Below are 22768 nucleotides of genomic sequence, written 5' to 3'. Positions count from 1 at the left end.
GTTACTAGGCAGTGAGGTAGGAGACACGGCTCACGTGGTTTGTCACGTGACAGCAGGTCGGATGAAAGGCGGAATGGGACTCGGAGCCTGGTGAGAAATTGGTGTGGAAAGGGTGGGAGAAGGGATTACATAGGAGGGACATGTTGGAAGTGAGAACACAATGGCAGCTCAGCTGAAACCCACCCTCGGTCCCTGCAGCCTCCTGGGGCTCCTTGCCCTCTTCACTGCTGTCAAATGCAGTTACAGCCCGGAGCCGGACCAGCAGCGGACGTGAGTTGACTTAGCATTATCCCCTCTCCGTGCTCATTGCTGCACCCACTGCCCTGGTCCCAGCTTCTCTCACCCTCTGCGCTACCCGCTCCATGACCTTGCCCCCCAGTTCCTAGGCTCGGTCCCCTGTTATTCCACTCTTGTGATCCAGATCTGCCAGTGGGAGCCTACACAAAGGCAAAGCTCCTAATCCAGAACATTTCACGACCTATATTTCCCACCCACACCCTAAACAAGGCACATCCCTGACCCCGCAGGCTGCCCCGAGGCTGGGTGACTCTTGGCCGTGTGGATCCTGAGGAAGAGCTGAGTCTCACTTTTGCCCTGAAGCAGCAGAACCTGGGAAGACTCTCGGAGCTGGTGCAGGCTGTGTCGGATCCCAGCTCTCCTCAATACGGTGCCTGTTGGGACTGGGAGCAGGATGTGGAATGCTAGGATACAGGGCTGGGCCTCATAAGCTGTCGCAGATCATGTGCAGTCATGTTTCAAGTGGGGCAAATGAATGACAGTAACTGCCACCAAGAAGTTCTGAGTTAAAAATTAAACACTAAAACCAGAACTTAACTAACTCACCGCATTGTTGCATTTCCCCCCTCCCCCAAATTTTCCACCTGAGTTACAAGTCTAAAAACCAGGACTGGCGGTGCAGGCCTACGATCCCAAATACTCAGGCAGCTGAGGCAGGAGGATTTTAAGTGAAAGGCTTGCCTGGGCTAACTAGCAAAACTCTGTCTCAAAAAATTTCTTTTAATTTTTTTCAAGGCTTGGGCTATGGCTCTGTTGTACAGTACTTACCTAAGTGTGTGAAAAACCCTAAATTCAATCTCTATTAGATGGAGGGAGGGTGGTTAGACGTGGTTATGAACACCAGCTTTATTATAATCAGATCTAGATACAAAATTTGACTATGACCTCACAGCTTCCAACAGGGAAATCATATTTAGCATATGTGTGTAAGTGGTCATATTCAAGTTCCTTCTTACACTATCAACCTACTGTTGCTTCTCTGCTCACACAGAGGCTGCTAGTTCAACTCCCACGAAATTGTTTTGGGATCAGTCCACTCTGGCCATCACTCATTGCCACCAACTCAGTTGTTTATTCTCTCTCCTGGACTACTGCCCAGCCTCCTGACTGGTCTGCAGTTTCACTCTCCAGTGCACTCCTCATTCTGCTCTAACACAGTCTCTCCAACAGACAGGCTGGCCACAGCCTTCCCTTGCTGCAAGTCCTTCATGGCAGAGAGAGAGTGTGTAGAGGGAGGTAGAAGGACACTCAGATCACCCAGGAAACTCATGCATGCAGTAAACAGTGACTCACCATTATGTTTAGCTTAAAATCAACAAGTGTTATTAAGACTTGAGCTAAATTAGCTGTTACTATTTAATTGGATTCAAAAGTTTGGAAACTTCTTTGTTTTTGGTTTTTCAAGGTAGGGTCTCACTCTAGCTCAGGCTCAGGGTGGCCTTGAACTCATGCCAATCCTCCTACCTCTGCTTCCCAAGTGCTGGGATTAAAGGTGTGTATCACCACACCTGGCTGGAAAACTTTTTTTGGAGATAAGCTTAAAATGGAAAAAATTAAATTTATTTCCCTTTGTTTTTCATGGCCACAGTAGTGCATGCTGTGGCAGTATTTGCAAAAGTGGCTGTAAAGCAAATGACATTTCTTTTGTTAAAAAAACCCAACTTTTATTTATTTGAAAGAGGCAGATAGAGAGAAAATAAATGGGCACATCAGGGCCTTCAGCCACTGAAAACTCACTCCAGAAGCATGCGCCACCATGTGCATCTGGCTTACATGGGTCCTGGGAAATAAACTGAACCTGGGTCCTTTGACTTTGCAGGCAAACGCCTTAACCACTAAGCCATCCCTCCAGCCCCAAATGGTATTTCTTAGCCATGATATTTCAGGTCTACTCAAACTTTTCTTCCCTTAGTCTCCTATATTCAGCATCTGCACAACCCTCTTTGGATAGTCCTGATGTCTCCTCATTAAGGTCTAAAGAGAGAACTTGGGGGAAGAAATAAGTAAAGTCAAGAGCTTCTTCTGAATCCTTGCAGGAAAATACCTCACTTTAGAGGACGTAGCTGAGCTGGTCCGGCCAACACCGCTGACCCTCCACACTGTCCAAAAATGGCTGTTAGCAGCTGGAGCCCGGGACTGCCATTCAGTGACCACACAGGACTTTCTGACTTGCTGGCTGACTGTACGGTGAGACGGGATGGTGGCCCCATGAAAGGCATCAATTGTCCCATCAGGGAAACTATTATCTCCAAAAGAAGGGAGCTAAGAATGTGCTGAGAACTTTTGGGTAGTAGGTAATGTATGAGGAGATAACTGACTGCCTTGTCATTGAACCTGGGGAACCTCAAACCACGTGCTCTTTTCCATGTTTTCCAACTTGTTTTCTGACCTGCAGACAGGCAGAGCTGCTGCTTCCTGGAGCCGAGTTTCATCGCTATGTGGGGGGACCTGAAGAGACCCATGTTGTAAGGTCCCCACATCCTTACCAGCTCCCTGAGGCTTTGGCCCCTCATGTGGATTTTGGTAAACCTAGTGGGATTGGTGGGGGATGGGGAAGGTAGCTCCAGTGGCTGAAGAAATTTAGATTCCACTGGGGGTATGGGATATTGGCAGTGATAAGGTGGATATTTTAGTCCTTAAAGATTTCTTCCTTCCATTTGACCCCTTTCCACAGTGGGAGGACTGCATCGCTTTCCCCAGATCTCATCCCTGAGGCAACGCCCTGTGCCACAAGAGGCAGGAACTGTTGGCCTGCACTTGGGAGTGACTCCATCTGTCATCCGTCAGCGGTACAACCTGACAGCACAAGACGTGGGATCTGGCACCACCAACAACAGCCAGGCCTGTGCCCAGGTGAGCTCCAGGGGCGGCCTCTTTGAGGTATTTTCAGGGCCTTGTTACCCCAAGGCTTACCCTCTGACCTGTGACCCCTGCTTTGACTCCCTCCATAGTTCCTGGAGCAGTACTTCCATAACTCAGACCTGGCTGAATTCATGCGCCTATTTGGTAGCAAATTTGCACACCAAGCATCAGTAGCCCGTGTGGTTGGAAAGCAGGGCCGGGGCCGGGCCGGGATCGAGGCCAGTCTAGACGTGGAATACCTGATGAGTGCTGGTGCCAACATCTCCACCTGGGTGTACAGTAGCCCTGGTACTACTAAGGGCACTAGCTCGGGGGTGAGGTGGGGCTGGAGGTAGCTATTGATCCTTGCTCCATTCAGGGAATGCTATGAACTGGAGCAGGATCCTGGCAACCCTTCAATGACTACCTATATTCCTACTTCTTTAAAAAAAACAACATCCAGGCCGGCATGAGGCACAGGAGCCCTTCCTGCAGTGGCTCCTGCTTCTCAGCAACGAGTCGGCCCTGCCCCATGTGCACACTGTGAGCTATGGAGATGACGAAGACTCCCTCAGCAGCACCTACATCCAAAGGGTCAACACCGAGCTCATGAAAGCGGCCGCTCGGGGCCTCACCCTGCTCTTCGCCTCAGGTGACCCCCCACCCTAAATTGAGACCACCCATCTACCCACCTTGAGAGCTTTAACCCCACTGACTAGTGCAGCCTCTGAGCTCTGACCTTCTGCAGTAAGAGCTGACACCCACATCTTTCTCTGGCACACTTACACCAACCTCTAGACAACTAATCTGGATGCTGGACTTGTGTTTCTCCCAGGGGACACTGGAGCTGGGTGTTGGTCTGTTTCTGGAAGACACAAGTTCCGTCCTAGCTTCCCTGCCTCCAGGTAAGCATATAACCTACCAGTTACCTAGGCCCACATCTGTGGCAAAGCATTCTAGAACCTTGTCCCAAACCCCACCAGGTGCTCACCTCCAGCTGTACCTGTCCCGGTTGCTGCACTCTCCTCTCTTCTTCCTTTAGGCCCCAGGCCCTCCCATCTCCTGAGTGGAACCAAGCTCCCATTGTTCTCCTTCCTCAGTCCCTACGCACTTACAGCAGTCTTTTTATTTTTTCCACCACCACTAGAGTAAAGTCTGTGTAGTCAACTGAGGTCATGCCTTAGGGCTCCAAGCCTCTCACTGCATGCATGCTTCCCCAGTGTCAGGGCCCTCCAGAAAGACCTAGACTGTATTCCCCCATCTACACACATCTTGGAGGTCCCCTTGGGTCTCATACTATCTGAATACTGTCTTTTTCCTCAGCCCCTATGTCACCACAGTGGGAGGCACCTCCTTCCAGAATCCTTTCCTTGTCACAAATGAGATAGTTGATTACATCAGTGGCGGTGGCTTCAGCAATGTGTTTCCACGGCCTTCATACCAGGTACAAGCATGCTCGTGTGGATATAGGAGGTTGGAGCGGGGGTTCTCAGCAGACTGCTGAGCAGAATACTCACTCAGAACTGTCTTTCAGGATGAAGCCGTGGCCCAATTCTTGAAGTCCAGCCCTCACCTACCACCATCCAGTTACTTCAATGCCAGTGGTCGTGCCTACCCAGATGTTGCTGCACTTTCTGATGGCTACTGGGTGGTTAGTAACAGTGTGCCCATTCCGTGGGTATCTGGAACCTCGGTAAGAATCAGCCTGCCTCTCAGGAACAACCTTCTACCCACAAGACCTTGCACCCAGAACCCAACTCCTTAGAGACCTCTGATCTTTTTAAGTATTCCTCCCTCAAAGTCCACTCTGAAACCCTGACCTATTCTTGCACCTTCAGGCTTCTACTCCAGTATTCGGTGGAATCTTATCCTTGATAAATGAGCACAGAATCCTCAATGGCCGCCCACCTCTTGGGTTTCTCAATCCAAGGCTCTACCAGCAGCATGGGGCAGGACTCTTTGATGTGAGTGTGGAAGAGTACGGATGCTTTCATAGGGAATGAGAAGAGCTAAAGAGAACTGGGAATGGGGCCTGTTCTGATATGGTAGTGTAGCCTCTGGGATGTGAATACAGAATGAATAGGTAAGTTCTAATACCATCAGGCCTAGATTTGATGCCCACCTTCTTTCCAGGTAACCCATGGCTGCCATGAGTCCTGTTTAAATGAAGAAGTGGAGGGTCAGGGTTTCTGTTCTGGTCCTGGCTGGGATCCTGTAACAGGCTGGGGAACACCCAACTTCCCAGCTCTGCTGAAGACACTACTCAACCCTTGACCCACTCCTGCCAAGAAGGCTGAACTGTCCCCTCTGCTGTAGGTGGTGGCTCAGTCCTTTATCCTGCCTTGTTGGAAGCCCTGCTGAACTAACTCTCAACAGTTGACTGTTGCAGAGAGCTGTTCCCTAACCCTAACCCTGAATGCTATGAGCTGGACTTGACTCCCAAACCTACTGTCCTCCATTACACTCAGGTCTCCCAAATGCCTCAAGTTCCTCAAGGTACTAAAACCAGCATAATTTGTCTCACCCTCCCCTCCCAACTGCCCCATCTCTTCCTCCTATTTCAACCAGAGGTATAAATATAGGAGAAGCAGCTGTTTGCCATTACTGGTCCTAGCAAGCCAAGAGCTGATACCTACCTGCTCTCTGCACAGAACATAACAGCTGTTTCACTTCCTTTGCTCAATTCACTGCACTGAGACCCCTACTTTTATCTTTTAGGCTTCCCTCCTATGACATTAAAAAATAATGGCCTCCTTGCTGCTTTGATATAAGGGCACATTTCTTAATCTTTGCTTTGTGGTGTAAAGGTTTTTTGTTTTGTTTTGTTTTTTTAAAGAATAAGTTTTTTTTTTTTTAAAAGAGTAAGTTTATGGACAATAGTCTCAAATATTTAAAATGTGTTCTCATTGGCAAAATTTCCTCAGCAAAATAAATAGGTCACTTCAAATGAATATCACATTGAAAATTTGCTTCAGCATTTTTGCAAAATTTATATTTGGTATTCCCCTTTGGGGGCTGGAGAGATGGCTCAATGGTTAGAGCCTGCTTGCAAAACCTGCCAGCTCAGGTTTGTTTCCTCAGTACCCACATAAGGTCAGATGCACAAAGTGGTATTCCCTCCTCTTGGTATGGTAAATCAACATTCAATTTTATTTCAATTATTAGACATAGTAGAGCTTATTCTCTGACCACTCCTGCCTTCCTCCTCCTCTGCTTCCTTGTGGAGTGCTGGTGTCTTTATTGCTCTATCCTTATTCTTTTGTTCTTATCACCTTATTCATTGTCCTTGGAACAAATCACTGACATCGACAGCCATCACTGTCTCACTAAATCAGACTTTCTATCGAACAGTGACTGATATCTCAAATGTAAGATAACATAATACTCAACACTCCATCTCCCTTTGTCCCAACCCCAAACTGTTCCATCTCTTGGTAAATATGCTTCTTCCAAACAAGGCAGAAGACTGTGAACCTTGGCTCTGTCTTCACATCCAAGCTTCAATCAACAAGTACTTACTGACTTTACACCCTAAGTACCTTTCTCAATCCCAGTCTTCTTCCAACTATATTTCCCAGGCACAACTAGAACATATCCACCTCTCCAATCCCAATACTACTGCGTTAATTTTGAGCCATGTTCTTTGCTGAATTGCACAAAAACCAGTATCCTTGACTAAATCCTCTTCCAGAGTACAAAGGGAAACCCCATCAAGCTACCTACTTGATGAAAACCCTTCAAAGGTTACTGGATAAAGTTCAGGTTTCTTACAATGGCTCACAACCTCTCCTGCTGTTCTTTAATTTTTTTTTTTTTTTTGTTCATTTTTATTTATTTATTTGAGTGTGACAGAGAGAGAAAGAGACAGAGAGAGAATGGGCGCGCCAGGGCTTCCAGGCATTGCAAACGAACTCCAGACACGTGCGCCCCCTTGTGCATCTGGCTAACGTGGGTCCTGGGGAATCGAGACTCGAACCGGGGTCCTTAGGCTTCACAGGCAAGTGCTTAACCACTAAGCCATCTCTCCAGCCCCCCTGCTGTTCTTGATAGAAAATCATTTTTCTTTTTCCCTTCATACACGCCAAGAACTTGGCACCCTAGTTGACATCACTTCCCACAGAATTGCCTGATTCAGAATTATGGTAAGATTTAGCTCAAAAGTCAACTTCTCTTTTCGAAACCAAACCTGGTTGAATCTTGGCTCTGACACAGACTGGGCCTTGGCCAGTAAAGTTTACTTCCTTATTTGCTAAGTAAGGACAGCAACACCTGTCTTTCACAATCAGGGACTATATATTTATAATGCCTGGTACCCGAAAGTCGGTAGCCAACTCGTGCCTTCCTCCCTCGTCCTGCCCACCCTGCGCCTACCTCCAGCTGCTTAAGGACCGCACAGTATTGAAAACGTCAGTTTGCTTCCCTTTCCGACATCATTGGTGCCCAGAGGACCAGAACCCCGTCCTCCTTTGCATACCGACCCTAGCCCGGGAGTTGGTAGGTCGGAATTAAATGTTTGTTAAATTGAAAACCTCTGGCTTTTACGCGCAGTTGATTTTGGTGTCTTGTTGCTTCGGGACGAAACGTGTCTACCACGTGCGGCTCTCGGGGTGGGGGATGCGGGCGATGGGAGGCGGGGGGACACATGCCAAGCCCCACTGAGACCCTACGAAGGATCAGACACTTGCAATGGAGAATGTCGGACCAATGAGCTCCACACAGATGTCTGTGCGTTCCTATGAAGTGTGCCAGAGGCGCAGCAGAGTACGGGTCGCACCGCGGTAACCCACGCCGGCGGAACCGCCCTCGGGAGCACCGCGGTAACCCACGCCGGCGGAACTGTCCTCGGGAGCACCGCGGGGCCCCACGCCGGCGGAACCGCCCTCGGGAGCACCGCGGGAACCCACGCCGGCGGAACCGCCCTCGGGAGCACCGCGGGAACCCACGCCGGCGGAACCGCCCTCGGGAGCACCGCGGGGTGGGTGGAAGGCGGAATGGCGGCTTCCGCCCCCCGGGTCTACCTCACCTAACCCGACGCAGGCGACTAGGAGCCGCGAGACGCCGAGCAGCACTGAGCTCAATGGCGGGCGGGGCGTGACGTCACCGCGGGCTGCGCGCGACTCCGGCGGAAGCGGAAGTGGCTCTGTTCGCCGCCTCTCCCACCGGCCCGATGAGCTGCAGCGGCTCCGGCGCGGACCCCGAGGCGGCGCCGGCGTCCGCCGCCTCGGCCCCGGGCCCGGCGCCCCCGGTCTCGGCTCCCGCCGCGCTGCCCAGCAGCACCGCGGCGGAGAACAAGGCCAGCCCCGCGGGGACAGCAGGGGGCCCTGGGGCTGGAGCCGCGCCTGCGGGCACGGGCCCCGTGGCGGCGCGAGCCGGGGAGCCCGCCGAGCGGCGCGGGGCAGGTGAGAACCGGGACGGGAGCGGGTGAGGGGATGCGGCCGGGGCTGGGCCCGCGGTGGGTGAGGCCCAGGCCGCCCTGCTCCTCCCAACTCCGTTTTGATTCTCCTCTAGCTCCGGTGACGGCGGGCGGCGCGGCTCCCCCGGAGGGAGCGATGTCTAACGGGGTTTACGTCCTGCCGAGCGCGGCCAACGGGGACGTGAAACCGGTGGTGTCCAGCACGCCTCTGGTGGATTTCTTGATGCAGCTGGAGGATTACACGCCTACGGTGGGCTTCCCGCCTGAACAAGGCCATGAGGCTCGCTGTCATGCCAGCATTCAGGCACTTCGTGATTCCTGCAGTCCTCTCACCCTTGTTGCCTACTTGATCTTTTCTTCTGTTCCTCCTCCCCACGAACAGCCCTTCCTGATAGGCAGGCTTACGTTGCCCTTAGCTTCCCACTCAGCTTAGCAGGGCAAGGGGTTGACACTGACTGACAATTGTCTGATTGATTTCTCAGATCCCAGATGCAGTGACTGGTTACTACCTGAATCGTGCTGGCTTTGAGGCCTCAGACCCACGCATGTGAGTAAACCTAGAGCAGTTTAGAGCTTTGGGTGGGGAGCTTGTGCAGTTTGTCGCCGATCTTATACCCACTTTTTTCCTCTCTAGAATTCGGCTCATCTCCCTAGCTGCCCAGAAATTCATCTCAGACATTGCCAATGATGCGCTACAGCACTGCAAAATGAAGGGCACAGCCTCTGGCAGCTCCCGGAGCAAGAGCAAGGTGTGAAGGGATGCTCACTGATTCAGTCACTACTGCCCTCCACAGTAGAGACTTGACTTGTTCTGAAACCCCTTTGGGGAAACCACAGCCTAGGGGAGGTGTAAGGCCTACTCAGGGTCATCCACCTGGGATTGGAATCTGGGATTGCTATGCTCAGCTGGTGCTCTTCCCTCTTCCCTCAGGACCGCAAATACACTCTAACCATGGAGGACTTGACCCCTGCTCTCAGCGAGTATGGCATCAATGTGAAGAAGCCGCACTACTTCACCTGAGCCACACGACCCAGATGTACTTGTTTGTCCCATGTCCCCACACCAGCCTGTTTTCATAATAAACTTTATTGTGACAGGCGGGGCTGATCCCTCCCATGCTGGGAGACACCATGTGGCAAGTGACAAAGCTCTGAGCTCAGCCCCTTTTGGGGCCACAGTGGTAGGGACAGGGGCAAGGGATGGGCCCCATAGCTGGGGTAGTACCATGACTGGAGGCAGGGGAGGCCACCAGAGGCCTGTGGCTTTGGGAAGTGCACTCCCCAACCATGTGTTGGCACCTCTGAGGTTTAAGCAAGGACTTTAATCCAGCAAGGGCCTTCCAAAGTCCTACTTGTCCTGCATCTTCTCCAGGATAGGCACAATCATGTCAAATTTGGGTCGCTTAGCAGGGTCTTCATTCATGCAGATCTTCATGAGTTTACACACATGGGGAGAAATACCTGGTGGGATGGTAGGCCGAAGGCCTTCCAGTGCCACCTGCAAGTACAAAGAAAAAGCAAGGTGAGCTTTCAAAATTGAGTTTATGAGGGCAGAAACGTCTAGCACTTGAACAGGATTACTCTATATATGAAGAAACTGTGGGAAGACGCTAGGCTCACTACAGTGACCGTCATCACCATGCTTCTCTGACACATGGATGTACAGTTCTGTGCTCACCTTCATTCCTATCTCCATGTTGGAGAGGTCAGCAAAGGGTACCTCTCGAGTCACCAGTTCCCACAGAAGCACTGCAAAACTCCACATGTCTGCTGAGCGTCTGTTGGTATCTTCAGGCTTCTTCTGCAGAGCTGGAGGAATAGGGTTTACATGCTCCAGCTGCCTAGCCTTTCCTGTCTCTGCCCCTTCCACTACTGCTGAGCTGGTCCTCACCTTCCCAACATGATGCTCTCACCTACCTTCGGGGGCCACCCAAGCAGGTGCATACATACGCCCAGGGCATTGGAAAGAAAACTTGACATCAGCCATGCTGATTCGGGCAGTCATGTCCTCGTCGATCTGAGCAAGAGAAGATACATGAAAGAAGGTGAGTTTATTCTAGAGAGGTAAAGGGCTTTTGGGATCTGGGCCAGAAATGAACCTGTGTTCTCACCATTACGCTCCGGCTATTGAGTGCATGTCGAGGAATGAGAGGCTCTAGTGTGTGCAGGAAAGCCATTCCTCTGGCCATGTCCAAAGCAAACTTCACAGCTTGGCTCTGGTCCACAACGAAATCTAAGGAGGCAAGAGCCAGTAGTTCAAGAGATTTCCACCCTGATTCTAGCCCTTCCCCAGGGAGAATAGCTTTCCTACTCACTGGTGCCTTCGTGTAGCACATTGTAGAGAGATCCATAGGGCATCCAGTGTGTGATGAGAGTAGGGTGAGGAGCAGGCGGAGACTGGCAGGCACCGAGCACTGGGAGCACGTTCGGATGGGAGAAAATCCTGGCAGAGGGAAAAAGTGCCCCCGCTGAGGCCCAGAATAAAGGCTCTCCCATTTCACCTAGGGCTTCTTGGAAGTAACAGCTTTGAGTTTAGTCTTGTCCCACCTGAGCCGGGGACACTCCTCATTGAAGTCCCTGCTTTTCCTTGTACTCCAGTCTCGAACCTTCAGCACCTTCATGACAATGTCATTGCCCTGCCAGCGGCCTTTCCATAGCTGAAGGACAGGCAGAGGTTAGGACATGTTAACTAAGGCCACCATTTCATTGTCCACTGGAAGAAAAACCTTAAGAGGTACAAAGTTGATAGTCTGGGGGTTAGGAGGACGGGCAAGAAGGGCAGGGATCACCTCTCCAGAATGATTCTCGTTGAGCTTTGCCAGAAAGTTGAGCTGTTTGAAGTCAATACCGGAGTGTTTGTTCAGGGTGCCATTTCCTGAGAATGAGGGCAGGTCAGGAACCCAGCTTTGCCCAGCCCCAGCCCCCAGAGCCCAGGATGATTCTTTTACAATCCCTCCCCCACTACAGTGACTCACGGGGACGGGTGCGGGTGGTCCCCTTCCAGAACGTGTCCTTGTATGGAATACGGTTGAGGTTCTGGCCCATCTTCTCTGCCCGTTCTGGAGGGGGGAGGGGGGACACTCTTATCCTGAGTTGTGGTATAGAGGGAAGAGATAGGCAAGAAGAGAAAAGCCAGGGGTAGGGATGGACCTCGGAGAAGCTCTCTCAGTGGCGCCTTGGCTTTGTCCACAGGCATCTCTCCATACTTGTTACAGATGCTGACAAGAGCCCCGTTAGCCACCAAGTCCTGGCAAGGAAAAACAGCTGTGATGAAGGTTGCAACCTTCCTGTCAGTGGTCCCAGCCAGCCACGAGCACACTGGCATAGTGCATAACTGTCACGTAGTAGTAGGGCTGACAGGACAGACTGAAGGTTCCATAATCATTTGGTTTCCCCCTTCTGGATTGAAGCTTGAGTACTTACCTCTGCAACTTGGTCTTGGCCCCAGAAACAAGCATAGTGCAGGGGCACATTCCCGTGTTCATTCACTGCATTGATGTCAGCCTTGTACTGCAACAGCTGGGCCCAGTGACCAACAAAAAGAAGCAGAGGGCACAGTCAGGCCCCAGATGAGGTGCTGGTGTGCAGGCACAGGAAAGCGGGGAACGGCTCACATTCCCCAGTACACGCTCCAGTGCCTGTGGCCGACCTCACAGCTGTCTGTGCTGCGGGGAGAAGTCTGCATACCTTCTGCACAATATCACGGTGACCGTGGCTGGCTGCCAGGTGCAGGGGGGTATCATCCCCACGGTTCATCACGTTGATCCGTGCTCCCCGCATGATGAGCATCTCAACCACAGCAGAGCGGCCCTCTCGGCAGGCCCAGTGCAAAGGAGAGAAGCCATGATCGTCCCTTTAGGGAAAGAGGCAGTGCTCAGTGAGCTGGAGCCAGGAGGAACAAAGGTTCTTTGATGGGGAAAAAAATGATTCTGTACACTTCCCGGGGAGGTTTACCACTCTAGTATTTCAATAATTTCTTCTTGCGAGCAATTTCTAAAGTTTGGTTCAGACATCCAGTCATCTAGACATCCTAACAGCTTATCACCACCTCCTCTGAACTGTTCCCTGTCAGGTTCTGTCTAAGGGGCAGCATTCATCTCACACTACTCCCTGTAATTCCCCCCTCTTTTCTGGCAGTGCTAGGACTTGAACCCAGGACCTTGTACATGATAAACATGAGCTCTACTACTGGCTATATCCTCCTCCCTCTCAGAGCCCTTTTGCAACACCTGTTGTCTCTTTCCACTGGTTTTTGTACATCAACATGTCAATGTCAACCTTGCCAGTTAGAGACCATATGGCTCTTGAGGATCTGGACTGACAGCACGTGTTCAGTACATGTTAAAGGAGGAGAGAAGGCAGGCCATGACTCTTGAGAGACCAAGCCTATTGTCTGGCTCTGGTACCAAAACTGACATCTAAAAATGGAATGAAATCAAGATGTTTTGAAGGGTTTTATAATGAAAAGGAGACATGATTTTGATTATTGCCAAGGCAGATAACCACACAAAATAGGATTCTGCTGACCAACCGGGGACACCCAAAACAGATGAAGATGAATGGCAGTTTTAGCGTAAAAAGTATAGTGATTTTTTTTCTTGTCCCAAGGACATGTGTTTTAAAAAGAAATGTACAAACAAAACAATTGAGGGGGCTGGGTCATACTGACAGCCTGGAGCCATAAAAGGAAATTCCCTCCAGCCAAGGGATGCAGATCTGAGGGGCGGAGCAGGGGGCTGGCTGTGGTCTAGGCTGACAGCCTCCAGATGCCTAAGTGTTGTGGTCACTTCCCCTGAGGAGGCTGGAGGAGGGGCCTCAGGCTAATCCAGAGTTTGGCCACTCACTCCCCCACAGGAAGGGGGTGTGTAGCTTTTAATAATTTCCAGTTTGCCCTCATCTACACAAATAGGCAAAAGCTTTCTCAGGATGTGGGTTCCCTCCGGAAGCAATGGCACCCCTTGCTTCCCAGACCTTTACTGTGTCCTCTGACCCATCAGCCTCCAGCAGCTGTGGCCTCAGAGCAGGCCCCAACCAGAAGACAAAAGTATGGGTACCGGGTTTTGCCCACTGTCAAACTCACTTCAGAGCCTAGTCTCATCTCAAGAAAGGCTACACCGGGAATTAACCACCTCATATCTAAAATCTTTCAAGTTCTCCAATGCTATCCCTTCAACTTTTGGCAGTGAAAAGCTTTCCAAGATGCCCCTCCCACTGGACAACTGCCTATGCCTCTTATTTCCTCACTAAATAGTGAATAAAGACCAATATATTAGCACATTTTATAAATTACAGGAAAAAATAATGAAACAAACTTTACATGTTATTAAGGAGAAATTGGACCTAATGGAAACCAGTGAAGCTGGGACTAATATGACATGATATCGACCTCTCAAACGTAGAAACAAAACTTTGGTGGCACACGCTGAAATCCCAGCACTCAGGGCTGGAGCAGTAGGGCACAGCTGGAGGCCAGCCTGAGCTACCCAATGAGCCCCTACCTTCAAAAATCCACCACCAACAAAAACCTATTAAAACTCTCCCATCCTCAAAAAATAAATCAAAAGCCCTCTACCCTGTGTCATCAACATTATACTTGTACTTCCCTATCTCAGCCAACATTTAAAAACTTGTACACACTTTCTCTTTCCTCACTACCCATTCACTTTTCATCCCGCCAAACTCTGCCACCTTGAGGGCACAACATGTGTCTGATTCTAGGACTCCAGGTGTTCAGAAGTTCCTTAATTGAAGGAATCCAGAGTAATTCTGTTTCCTTACCTGTTTTTCTTTTGAAACAGCACTCTCAAATATCATCAAACAGATCCCAACTGTAACTTCACTGGAAACTTAAGATGTTCATTCCTGTTCATTGACCTCTCAGGAGACAATATTGTTGACCACTCCCCTCTATTAAACCGGTTGTTCTCTAAGCTTAATGCACATCTTTACTATTTCTCCTAATTCTGGTGGCTCGGTTTCAATCAGCCAGTCTTCTCCCGCGTCCTCAGCTACTCTTTGGAGGCACTACTCTTCACATGCATGTCTTCACATACCATATATGATAATATGAAATAACTTTCCCACTCCAAATCTGCATACCCAACATTTCAAAGTTGTACTGTTGCCATAACCCTATATTCAGAATAAACGCCTCATTCTTTTTTTCTTTTCTGGTTTTTTTTTTGGGGGGGGTCTTTTTTCAAGGTAGGGTCTTACTCTGGCTCAGGCTGACCTGGAATTCACTATGTAGTCTCACGGTGGCCTCGAACTCTCAGCGATCCTCCTACCTCTGCCTCCCCAGTGCTGGGATTAAAGGCGTGTGCCACCACGCCCGGCCTTTCCTTTTTTTCTCCATCTCAGTAAAAGCATCATGGATCCAAGTTCCCAAGCCTGAACCCTGATCACCTTTGACCTCTCTCACTTCCTACATCAAACCAATTCTTCAGCCTTATAATTTCTGGAATCTTAGGGCTTTCTCATTTTTTCCCCTGTCGCAGTTCTAGTCCAGAACATTACTTTTAAAGTGGACTAGGCAATCACCTGCTCTTTACAAAACGTCCAGGATCACACTTCACAATCTCATCAGTGAACAGCTTCAAAACTTTGCTTGCAGGCCTTTTGCCCCTTCCCACTTGTAATCCAATGCTCTACAGAGATCTATCCTCCAACCACATGAACTCCAATTTTCTAGCACTCGGCTCTCTTTGCCATTACGTTCACCGAGGCTATGAGGCTCCCTGCAACCCCAGATGGTGAAACTTCAATCAGCAAAAACCCTAGCACGACTTCCTCTGTGGAGACCCTTTCCCCAGCTGTGCTTAACTCATCCCAAGGTTGGCAAAGTCAACCGCTCCCACCCGACATGTGCACCCCAAGTAGCGGACTGAAGACGTCCGGCCTTTCCGACTGAGCTCACCCCTGATTGAGGTCGTTCTCGGTGTTGTCCAGCCACAAGCGCACAGCCACGGCGTTGCCCTCCCGGCACTGGGTGAAAATGTCGTCCATAGCCGCGTCCCGGCGCTGAGACCCCCGAGACTGGGGAAGCCTGGGGGCTGGGAATCAAGAGACGGGGGGGGGGTGAGCCCTAGCTTTGTCCCGTGCAGGACAGAAGGGTCGGGTGGGGTGGGGGAGGTGGGCGCCGCGTGCGGGGTAGCGGTGGTCTGTGACGTTCGGGCAGCGGGACGATCGCCCGCGCGCGGGGCACAGGCGGGAGATCCCGAGGCGTAGCTCCCTCCGGCCCACGTCGGAGCGCAGGCACCGGGTGTCGATGCACTAGAGCGCTGGGGAGGGCGAGGAGGCCCTCGGGCTCCGAACGCCCCCGAGGAGCGCACAGGGGTCCTTCCTGGGGGCGGCCCGGTTCCCTAGCCGGGACTCTGGCGGGGCGGAGACTGACGGGTTGGCAGGGCCCCGGGCTCGGGCAGGGGCGCGGGTCCACCCGCACTCACCGGGACTCGGGCTGCAGGCGCCTTCTCCGGGGAACTCCCGTCCGGCCGCGCCCGCCGCCCGGCCCCGCCCAGCCCCAGGCCGTCTTCGGCCAGCCGGGGCCGCCTTCCCTCGGTCGCGGCCTCGACCCTGCCCCTCTAGCCGGCGAGCGTCTGCACTCGCTGGTTTTCCGGCTCCGCGCCGGCCGCTCTAGCCTCGGCGGACGGGAACTCGCTGGTTTCCGGCGCCGGCGGGCGGCCTGGGCGCTGGGACTGGCGCCCGCGCGCTGCACGCACGTGGGCTTTGCGATCCCTTCTCGCGACCCGCATGTTCGAGGAGCCCGAGTGGGCCGAGGCGGCCCCAGCAGCCGTGGGCCTCCGGCCCGTGACTGTGCGGCCTCGGCCTGCGGCAGCCCGGCAAATCAAGGTGAGTGGCCGGGAGCTGGCCTTGGGAGCGGCTTCAGGCCGCGAATCCGACGGACTCTGGAGGATCCCAGCGCTTGGAGGACTGTGTGTGTGCGCCGGAGCCAAGGGGGAGCTTCTAAAACACACTGACTTTGAAACAAGGGGCGAGAAGTTGGTGCTGAGGGTTTCTTACACGAGCAAAACGTGCGGAAACCCAGGGCAACAACGCACACCCCGATAGCCACGGCGCGCACGCACTGTGCAGCAGCGGTGATAGGGAGCAGAGTAGATGAAAGAGATAGGTTGAAGTAGAGTTTACGTTTTCAGTGTATTGAAGATAGAAGTCAACGATGTGGATTTCAAAAAATATTTTTATTTATTTGAAAAGAAAACGGATGGCCGTGCCAGGTCCTTCAGCCATTGCAAACTGAACTCTAGTACTGATGAATCGAACCTGGGTCTTTTGGCTGTGGAGGCAACCGCCTGAAACTCTAAGCCATTTCTCCAGCCCCAATGAAGTGCTTTTAGCGGTGGAGTAAGTTAGGTTCTGCCCCCTCCCCCTCCACTCTGCCTGTACCGGGAATCAAATCCAGAGTTCAACACGCTACACGGTCACCACCGGGCTACACCCCTAGCCTTGAAAAGGTTATTGGTTACAGTTTGGAAAATATGTTGGGCAGGGAGTTGTTGTCAGTATCGTTAAGGGAGACTAAGGAAAGCAGAGAGAGATCCTCCAAGGAAAGTGACTTGAAACCCCAGGTTAATCTTCCAGACATTGTGGATTTCGGGCTTCAGCCGATGTGAGAACCACTGTACCTCCTCAGGGTGTTCCTGTCCTTCAGTCAGCCTCCAAGGTGGTATCCAGTGGCCTTGTTAGATCCTTTTCATCCCTGTAGCCAATTTTACTCCAAGCCACTGGCCTACCTGTGTGCTCCTGTTAGGCTACTCTCCACGGTGCAGCTAGAGACTTGGTCACATGTATGACCCTCCAGTGTTCAAGAAACCTCTCTGTATCACATAAAAAGCTGTCAGCTAGGGGCCAAAGCTAAGATGCAGGACAGGAACTCTAGGCCTTGCCTTGGCCCTGTGGCTTGTGGCCTTAGCACATTCCTCTGGGGAACTTTAATTACTAATCCTTTACACATTGGGCAGATTTTCTGACTTCTAGCCTCCCAATGGTGAAAGCTGGCAACATGAAAATATTTCTGGGTTGGCGGTTTTCACAACAAATTAAAGTTCACTGGGAAGAATTACCAGTATCTGAACCAGGTCCCCGCCTCTCTCTTCTTTTTCTCCAGGTCTCATTCATTCTCTTGACACCTATTCTCATGCCTTGTTTTCCTCCAGGGCCGCAAGCGCCGTCAGCTCTTGGCCACCTTACAAGCCCTGGAAGCAGCATCTCTTTCCCAGCAACCGCCCAGCCTACTTGGCAGTGACTCTGAGGAGGAGGAAGGAAGGAAGAAGAAAAGGCCCCCAAAGGCCTCAATTGCCAGTGCCTCTGATGAAGTAGGGAAAAAAAGGAAAAAGAAATGCCAAAAGCAGGGTCCATCTCTCAGTAACTCTGAGGATAAGGAAGAAGTGAAAAGGAAGAGATGCCATAAACAAGCTCTTCCTGGTGCTGAAGAAGAGGGAAGAAAGAGGAAATGCCAGAAATGTGCCCCTTCAAACACAACCCAGCCCCTGGGCAAGGCTGACCGCACAGGTAGCACTGGGCATGAATGTGGTGGGATGAGCGGCGGTCAGCAGATTGTGCGTGCAGCCGGGGATCCTCACAACTGTTAGGACTGGGGCAAGAAGAGGCACGTTTGCCGGGCGTGGTGGCGCACGCCTTTAGTCCCAGCACTTGGGATGCAGAGGTAGGAGGATCACTGTGAGTTCAAGGCCAACCTGGTGTTACAGAGTAAGTTCCAGGTCAGCATGGACTACAGTGAGGTACTACCTTCACAAAAGAGAGAGGGAAGAGGCACTTTCATCCATCTGTCTCAAAGACAAGCATATGGCCAGGATAACTTTTCATGCCTGTGAATATAAGGGTTCTAGCCTCAAAATAATGTCTTCCTACCCTTTCCCTGTAGCTCATGAAGCCTGGAAGAGTAATTCTACAAATGGCCCACCCAAGCCAAGCCCGGAGTCCACTTCCTCTAACCCTCCACATCTCTTGAGCCGTAAACAGTGGCGGAACCGGCAAAAAAATAAACGGAGACACAAGAACAAATTCCGGCCACCTCAAACACCAGAACATGTTCCTGCTAAAGCTTCCACAGAGGAGACAGAGGTACCTCCTGCTCCAAAGCCAGATAGCCAAGAGACTAGAGCTGAGGCTCTTAGAGCACGCATGACTCAACGGCTAGATGGGGCCCGATTTCGTTACCTCAATGAGCAGCTGTACTCGGGGCCCAGCAGTGCTGCGCAGCGCCTCTTCCAGGAAGACCCTGAGGCTTTTCTCCTCTACCATCGTGGCTTTCAGAGTCAGGTGAAGAAGTGGCCACTGCATCCAGTAGACCGCATTGCCAAGGATCTCCGCCAGCGGTGAATGGGGGGGTCGGGCAGTGAGAAGTGATGTGGGGTCACTCAGTAGCTCAGACCAGACCAGTCTGTGATGCCTCCCTTCCACTGCCAGGCCTGCATCCTTGGTGGTGGCTGACTTCGGCTGCGGAGATTGCCGCCTGGCTTCAAGTGTGCGGAACCCCATGCACTGCTTTGACCTGGTCTCTCTGGACCCCAGAGTCACTGTATGTGACATGGCCCAGGTAACACTCTGTGTATCTGGCTTTTCCTCTCTCAGCCTGTCCCCCATCCTGGACTTCAGTCCCAGCCCTCACTGCTGAATTTCTCCTTCGGACTCTGACTCTGCGCTCTACTCAGTCCTCCCCCTCTCCTCAGGTGCCTCTGGAGGATGAGACCGTGGATGTGGCTGTGTTTTGCCTTTCGCTGATGGGAACCAACATCAGGGACTTCCTAGAGGAGGCAAATCGTGTGCTGAAGCCAGGGTGAGAACCCCTGGAACACGATGCATGCTTGCTCGTGTGCATTCCTGTGCGCACACGCCTGTGTTTACTCAGAACCTCTTTCTTCTCGCAGGGGTGTCCTGAAGGTGGCTGAAGTCAGCAGTCGCTTTGAGGATGTCCGAACCTTTCTGGGGGCTGTGACCAAGCTGGGCTTCAAGGTTGTCTCCAAGGTGAGGGTCTCAAGAACTCTATCCTTGTTTGTTTGTTTGTTTTTCCTAGTGCCACAGGAATACGCCTTTTGCTCCGCAGAAGCACAACTGTAGGTAGTCATGAAAAGCTTTCTGAGCCAGGGCAGGATGTGGGGGGAGGTGTTCTGGGTTGCAGAGGTGAGAATTTGGAAGTCACTGGTGTTTTCTGCTCCTAGGACCTGAGCAATAGTCACTTCTTCTTGTTTGATTTTGAAAAGACTGGGCCACCTCGAGTAGGTCCCAAGGCTCAGCTTTCAGGCCTGAAGCTTCAGCCATGCCTCTACAAGCGCAGGTGACCTCTGGATAGCCCTTGAAAGGGTGGCAGGGCTCAAACTCCAAGCTTAGAGCTCTGAAGACTGGATCTCCTCATACTAGCTGCTATGCCAAGAGCAATGTGACAAAGCCCTGCCTGGCTCAGCTCTACTTGAATGAAACGTGATGTCACTCGGCAAGCTAAAGAACGAGTTCTGCGTGAGAACTGGCTCACCTGAGGTGTCGTGAGAGCTAGATGGTTTACAGTGGAAGGATCGCTGGGTTTGGTTCCTCTTTTCATCTCTCAGGAGGCACATTGTCCTCGCCTTTGCACTCCGCTGTCTTCTCTTCCCCATCCAGCCTCTGCTCACCGTGGGTTCTGTTCCTTCCTCTCCAAGACTGAAGACGGGCAGCTTTTTCTGATTCCAATCCTGGCTCGGCACTTGAAGCTGGGAGTCACTCAATTTTTGAATATTCTCCTCAATTTGAAAAATGAGGAAAATGATAAAAGTTCTTGTCATATAGTATTGTTGTGTGGGTTCACTGGGGAAATCTATATATAAACTAGCTATGGCTATTACGTATTGTGAATGTTATTGTTCTTTGATGATCATCTCTAGACAAGGGCAGAGATTGAAAGGGAAAAAAATAATTTTTAGCTGAGGAAGACTGTGGGAGAGTTCAGAGTAGACTTATTTTGTGAGATATTTAGAGCCTTTTAAGGGAGTCAGCTCTCCTTAGGAGAAATGAAGGGCTGAGTCTGTATCCATAAGCAACATCTGGTTGCTGCCATGCTCAGGGCGCAGGATTAGACTGTTCATTGGCAGAAGGGTCTGTCTGCTGGGTCTGCCTTGCCTGAGTGAGCACGGGTCAGAACGGCCCAGGACAGCTGTGGGCAAGGACGACTCACACTGAGGGAAGAGGAACCCAGTGACGGATGCTAGGCCTTGCCCAGAAGGCATCTGCCGTGAATCCAGGTGTAAGATCCCGAATCTTACCTATTCCCAAGAATAAGAACCGAGAGTACCCTCTGGGGAACATGAGCTTCTGTGAGCCAGTTGGGTGCCTCCAGCAAGGGGGTGATGGTTTCAAAACAGGCTTCAGTCCCAGGAGCCATGTTTGTTTGGAGGCTGGTTTTTGAAGCAAACTTTAGCAGACACCATACATGTGCTGTTGTTATTGAGTACTGATTTGACTAACAAACTTCCATCTTCCGAACAGTCCACTTGTCTCATAGTCCTTCACTCCCAAAGCAGAATTAATTGCTTATCAGTGTTCTCAAATTACCATATATGGGGAATGCTCCTTCAGTATGCAAGCATAGTGTTGTGGTTTGTTTATGCATTTTGCTGCACCCTTCTCACGCCATACTTACCTTTGTATTTCTAGAGCTTCTCATCTCAGGTAAAGCTATTGCATGTATTTTATCTACTGTTTGGGGGTGGAGGGCTGAGAGGAAGGGATGACAAGGTCCAGTTGACAGCAGTACTGTGGAAACCCAAGCTTGGGTGTCAAGTGAGGGTGCTGTGGACTAGTGATGGGAGCAGCAGGCAGAGCTTCATAAGGTAGACTTGGGGTGCTGAGGCTATTTGAAAAGACATAATCTAGTAAGTCCCAAGTTTCTGGCTCTATAAACTGGATGGGCTGGTGATGCTATACAAAGTGTTGGATTTTATATACGTGTTGACTGTTCACTGACAGTAGAACAAGTGTGGGCTGGGGGAAGACAGTGGCACACGCCTGTGGTTCCAGCTGTACAGGAGACTGAGGCCAGAGGATTGCTTGAGCCCAGGAACAGGAAATAGTTTATGATAGAACTCTGAGCACCATTTACTGGATGAGCAAAGGAAAATAAGCCACTAAAGGTGATGAGAACGCTGGGTCATAGAGAAGTAAAACCAGGAGAGTGGGTGTTCTGGGAGAAGTGGGGACATTACTAACTGCTGGATGTCATTGTGAGGTCTACTAAAATGAAAGAGAAAGCTTGCAGTGGGGTGGGGATTGCTGAGAGTGTAGAGGGCGTGTTTGTGTTCATAGTGTCATAGCCAACAGCGTGGTTGAGTCTGCTTGGAAGACTCTAGGAAGAGATAAGTGCTGAGGGATCATCCAAACTTCGTTTTATGTAGATGACATGAAAGGGCAGTAAGTGTTTGGGGCTACTCACGTGTACAGGATGGCCATGCTGGATCATGAGGTTTCATGGACCAGGCAGGAGGTTGCACAGGAGTCACTGAACATGCACTGAGAGGATAGGATGCTGTAGTCAAGTCAGAATGGGTGAATTCCATTCTGGAAGCAGAGCAGCTTCAGCAGACGGGAGAGTGTAGGATGTGGGACTGAGTGACTGACTGAGGTTTAGAGGAGGTTGCCTGGAATTTGGCCAGTTGTGAGGAGAGTTGTCTGCATGGATTTTGAAGTTCACCAGAATAATGATAGAAGTAATTAAGATGCCTGTCAAACAGGTGCCAGTTTCTTGAAGGAGAGTGAGGTTCCAGATGATCTATATGTAGACAAAGGGAAGGGAGGTAGCATGGCACAGTTTCAAAAGAGCAGAGCCATGTGAGGTGGTGCATGCCTTTAATCCCAGCACTCAGGAGGCAGAAGTAAAAGGATCTCTGAATTTGAGGCCAGCCTGGGACTACAGAGGGAGTAGCTGGGCTGGAGTAACACCCTACCTGGGGGGGGGGGGGCGGGGGGACACAGAGTTTACATAGCCTACAAGAAAAGTATCCCTGTTATAAGTGATTGGAGATTGGCGAGTGGAGCAGGCAGCCAGGTGGTCAATAAGATGCCCTGACGGTACAGCTGGTCAGTTTTGTGGGACACTGTTCTAGCAGTACCTTGTGGCAGAAACTTTCTGGAATAACCAAGTGGAAGGTAAGGCAAGCCATGGTCCAGTGACTATGCTTGAGTAGGAATGTATCCTACTGTAGGATACATATT

At 51.2% G+C, this 22768-nt stretch overlaps 4 protein-coding genes across 6 annotated transcripts; 3 read left to right on the top strand and 1 right to left on the bottom strand.

Annotated features, from left to right (window-relative positions):
- The first annotated feature begins 26 nt into the window (after positions 1–26).
- Positions 27–5904, top strand: Tpp1 (tripeptidyl peptidase 1). 2 transcript variants are annotated; one of them, XM_004650918.2, is made up of 13 exons: positions 27–90; positions 199–270; positions 528–667; positions 2334–2484; positions 2693–2820; positions 2972–3150; positions 3249–3447; positions 3602–3790; positions 3974–4043; positions 4462–4582; positions 4673–4831; positions 4977–5102; positions 5272–5904. In XM_004650918.2, exons 1-13 carry the CDS (start codon positions 62–64, stop codon positions 5410–5412), a joined length of 1704 nt encoding a protein of 567 aa, XP_004650975.2. In that variant the 5' UTR covers positions 27–61; the 3' UTR covers positions 5413–5904. The 2 variants fall into 2 exon arrangements, with proteins under 2 accessions (XP_004650975.2, XP_004650974.2); XM_004650917.2 differs by lacking the exon at positions 27–90 and having other exon boundaries at positions 99–270.
- Positions 5905–8305: 2401 nt separating this feature from the next.
- Taf10 (TATA-box binding protein associated factor 10) lies at positions 8306–9648 on the top strand. The gene is made up of 5 exons (XM_004650921.3): positions 8306–8537; positions 8647–8801; positions 9034–9098; positions 9186–9300; positions 9483–9648. The coding sequence occupies exons 1-5, from the start codon at positions 8306–8308 to the stop codon at positions 9570–9572; spliced, it is 657 nt and encodes a 218-aa protein (XP_004650978.2). The 3' UTR covers positions 9573–9648.
- Positions 9621–16102, bottom strand: Ilk (integrin linked kinase). The gene is made up of 13 exons (XM_004650919.3): positions 15997–16102; positions 15468–15603; positions 12239–12404; positions 11975–12070; positions 11702–11798; positions 11527–11610; positions 11341–11426; positions 11099–11208; positions 10867–10994; positions 10663–10784; positions 10469–10568; positions 10230–10360; positions 9621–10049 (listed from the first exon to the last, which is right to left on the bottom strand). The coding sequence occupies exons 2-13, from the start codon at positions 15554–15556 to the stop codon at positions 9900–9902; spliced, it is 1359 nt and encodes a 452-aa protein (XP_004650976.1). The 5' UTR covers positions 15557–15603; positions 15997–16102; the 3' UTR covers positions 9621–9899.
- Positions 10648–20405, top strand: Rrp8 (ribosomal RNA processing 8). 2 transcript variants are annotated; one of them, XM_045144932.1, is made up of 7 exons: positions 10648–12454; positions 17725–18079; positions 18453–18906; positions 18998–19127; positions 19261–19367; positions 19459–19555; positions 19750–20405. In XM_045144932.1, the coding sequence occupies exons 1-7, from the start codon at positions 12395–12397 to the stop codon at positions 19867–19869; spliced, it is 1323 nt and encodes a 440-aa protein (XP_045000867.1). In that variant the 5' UTR covers positions 10648–12394; the 3' UTR covers positions 19870–20405. The 2 variants fall into 2 exon arrangements, with proteins under 2 accessions (XP_045000867.1, XP_004650979.1); XM_004650922.3 differs by lacking the exon at positions 10648–12454 and adding an exon at positions 16268–16399.
- Positions 20406–22768: the final 2363 nt, after the last annotated feature.

This window comes from Jaculus jaculus, chromosome 3 (genome assembly GCF_020740685.1).
Source record: "Jaculus jaculus isolate mJacJac1 chromosome 3, mJacJac1.mat.Y.cur, whole genome shotgun sequence".
In the NCBI taxonomy this organism is placed as follows: domain Eukaryota; kingdom Metazoa; phylum Chordata; class Mammalia; order Rodentia; family Dipodidae; genus Jaculus; species Jaculus jaculus.
Note: the sequence above shows the minus strand (reverse complement) of the source record. Positions and strands in the feature narration are given on the sequence as shown.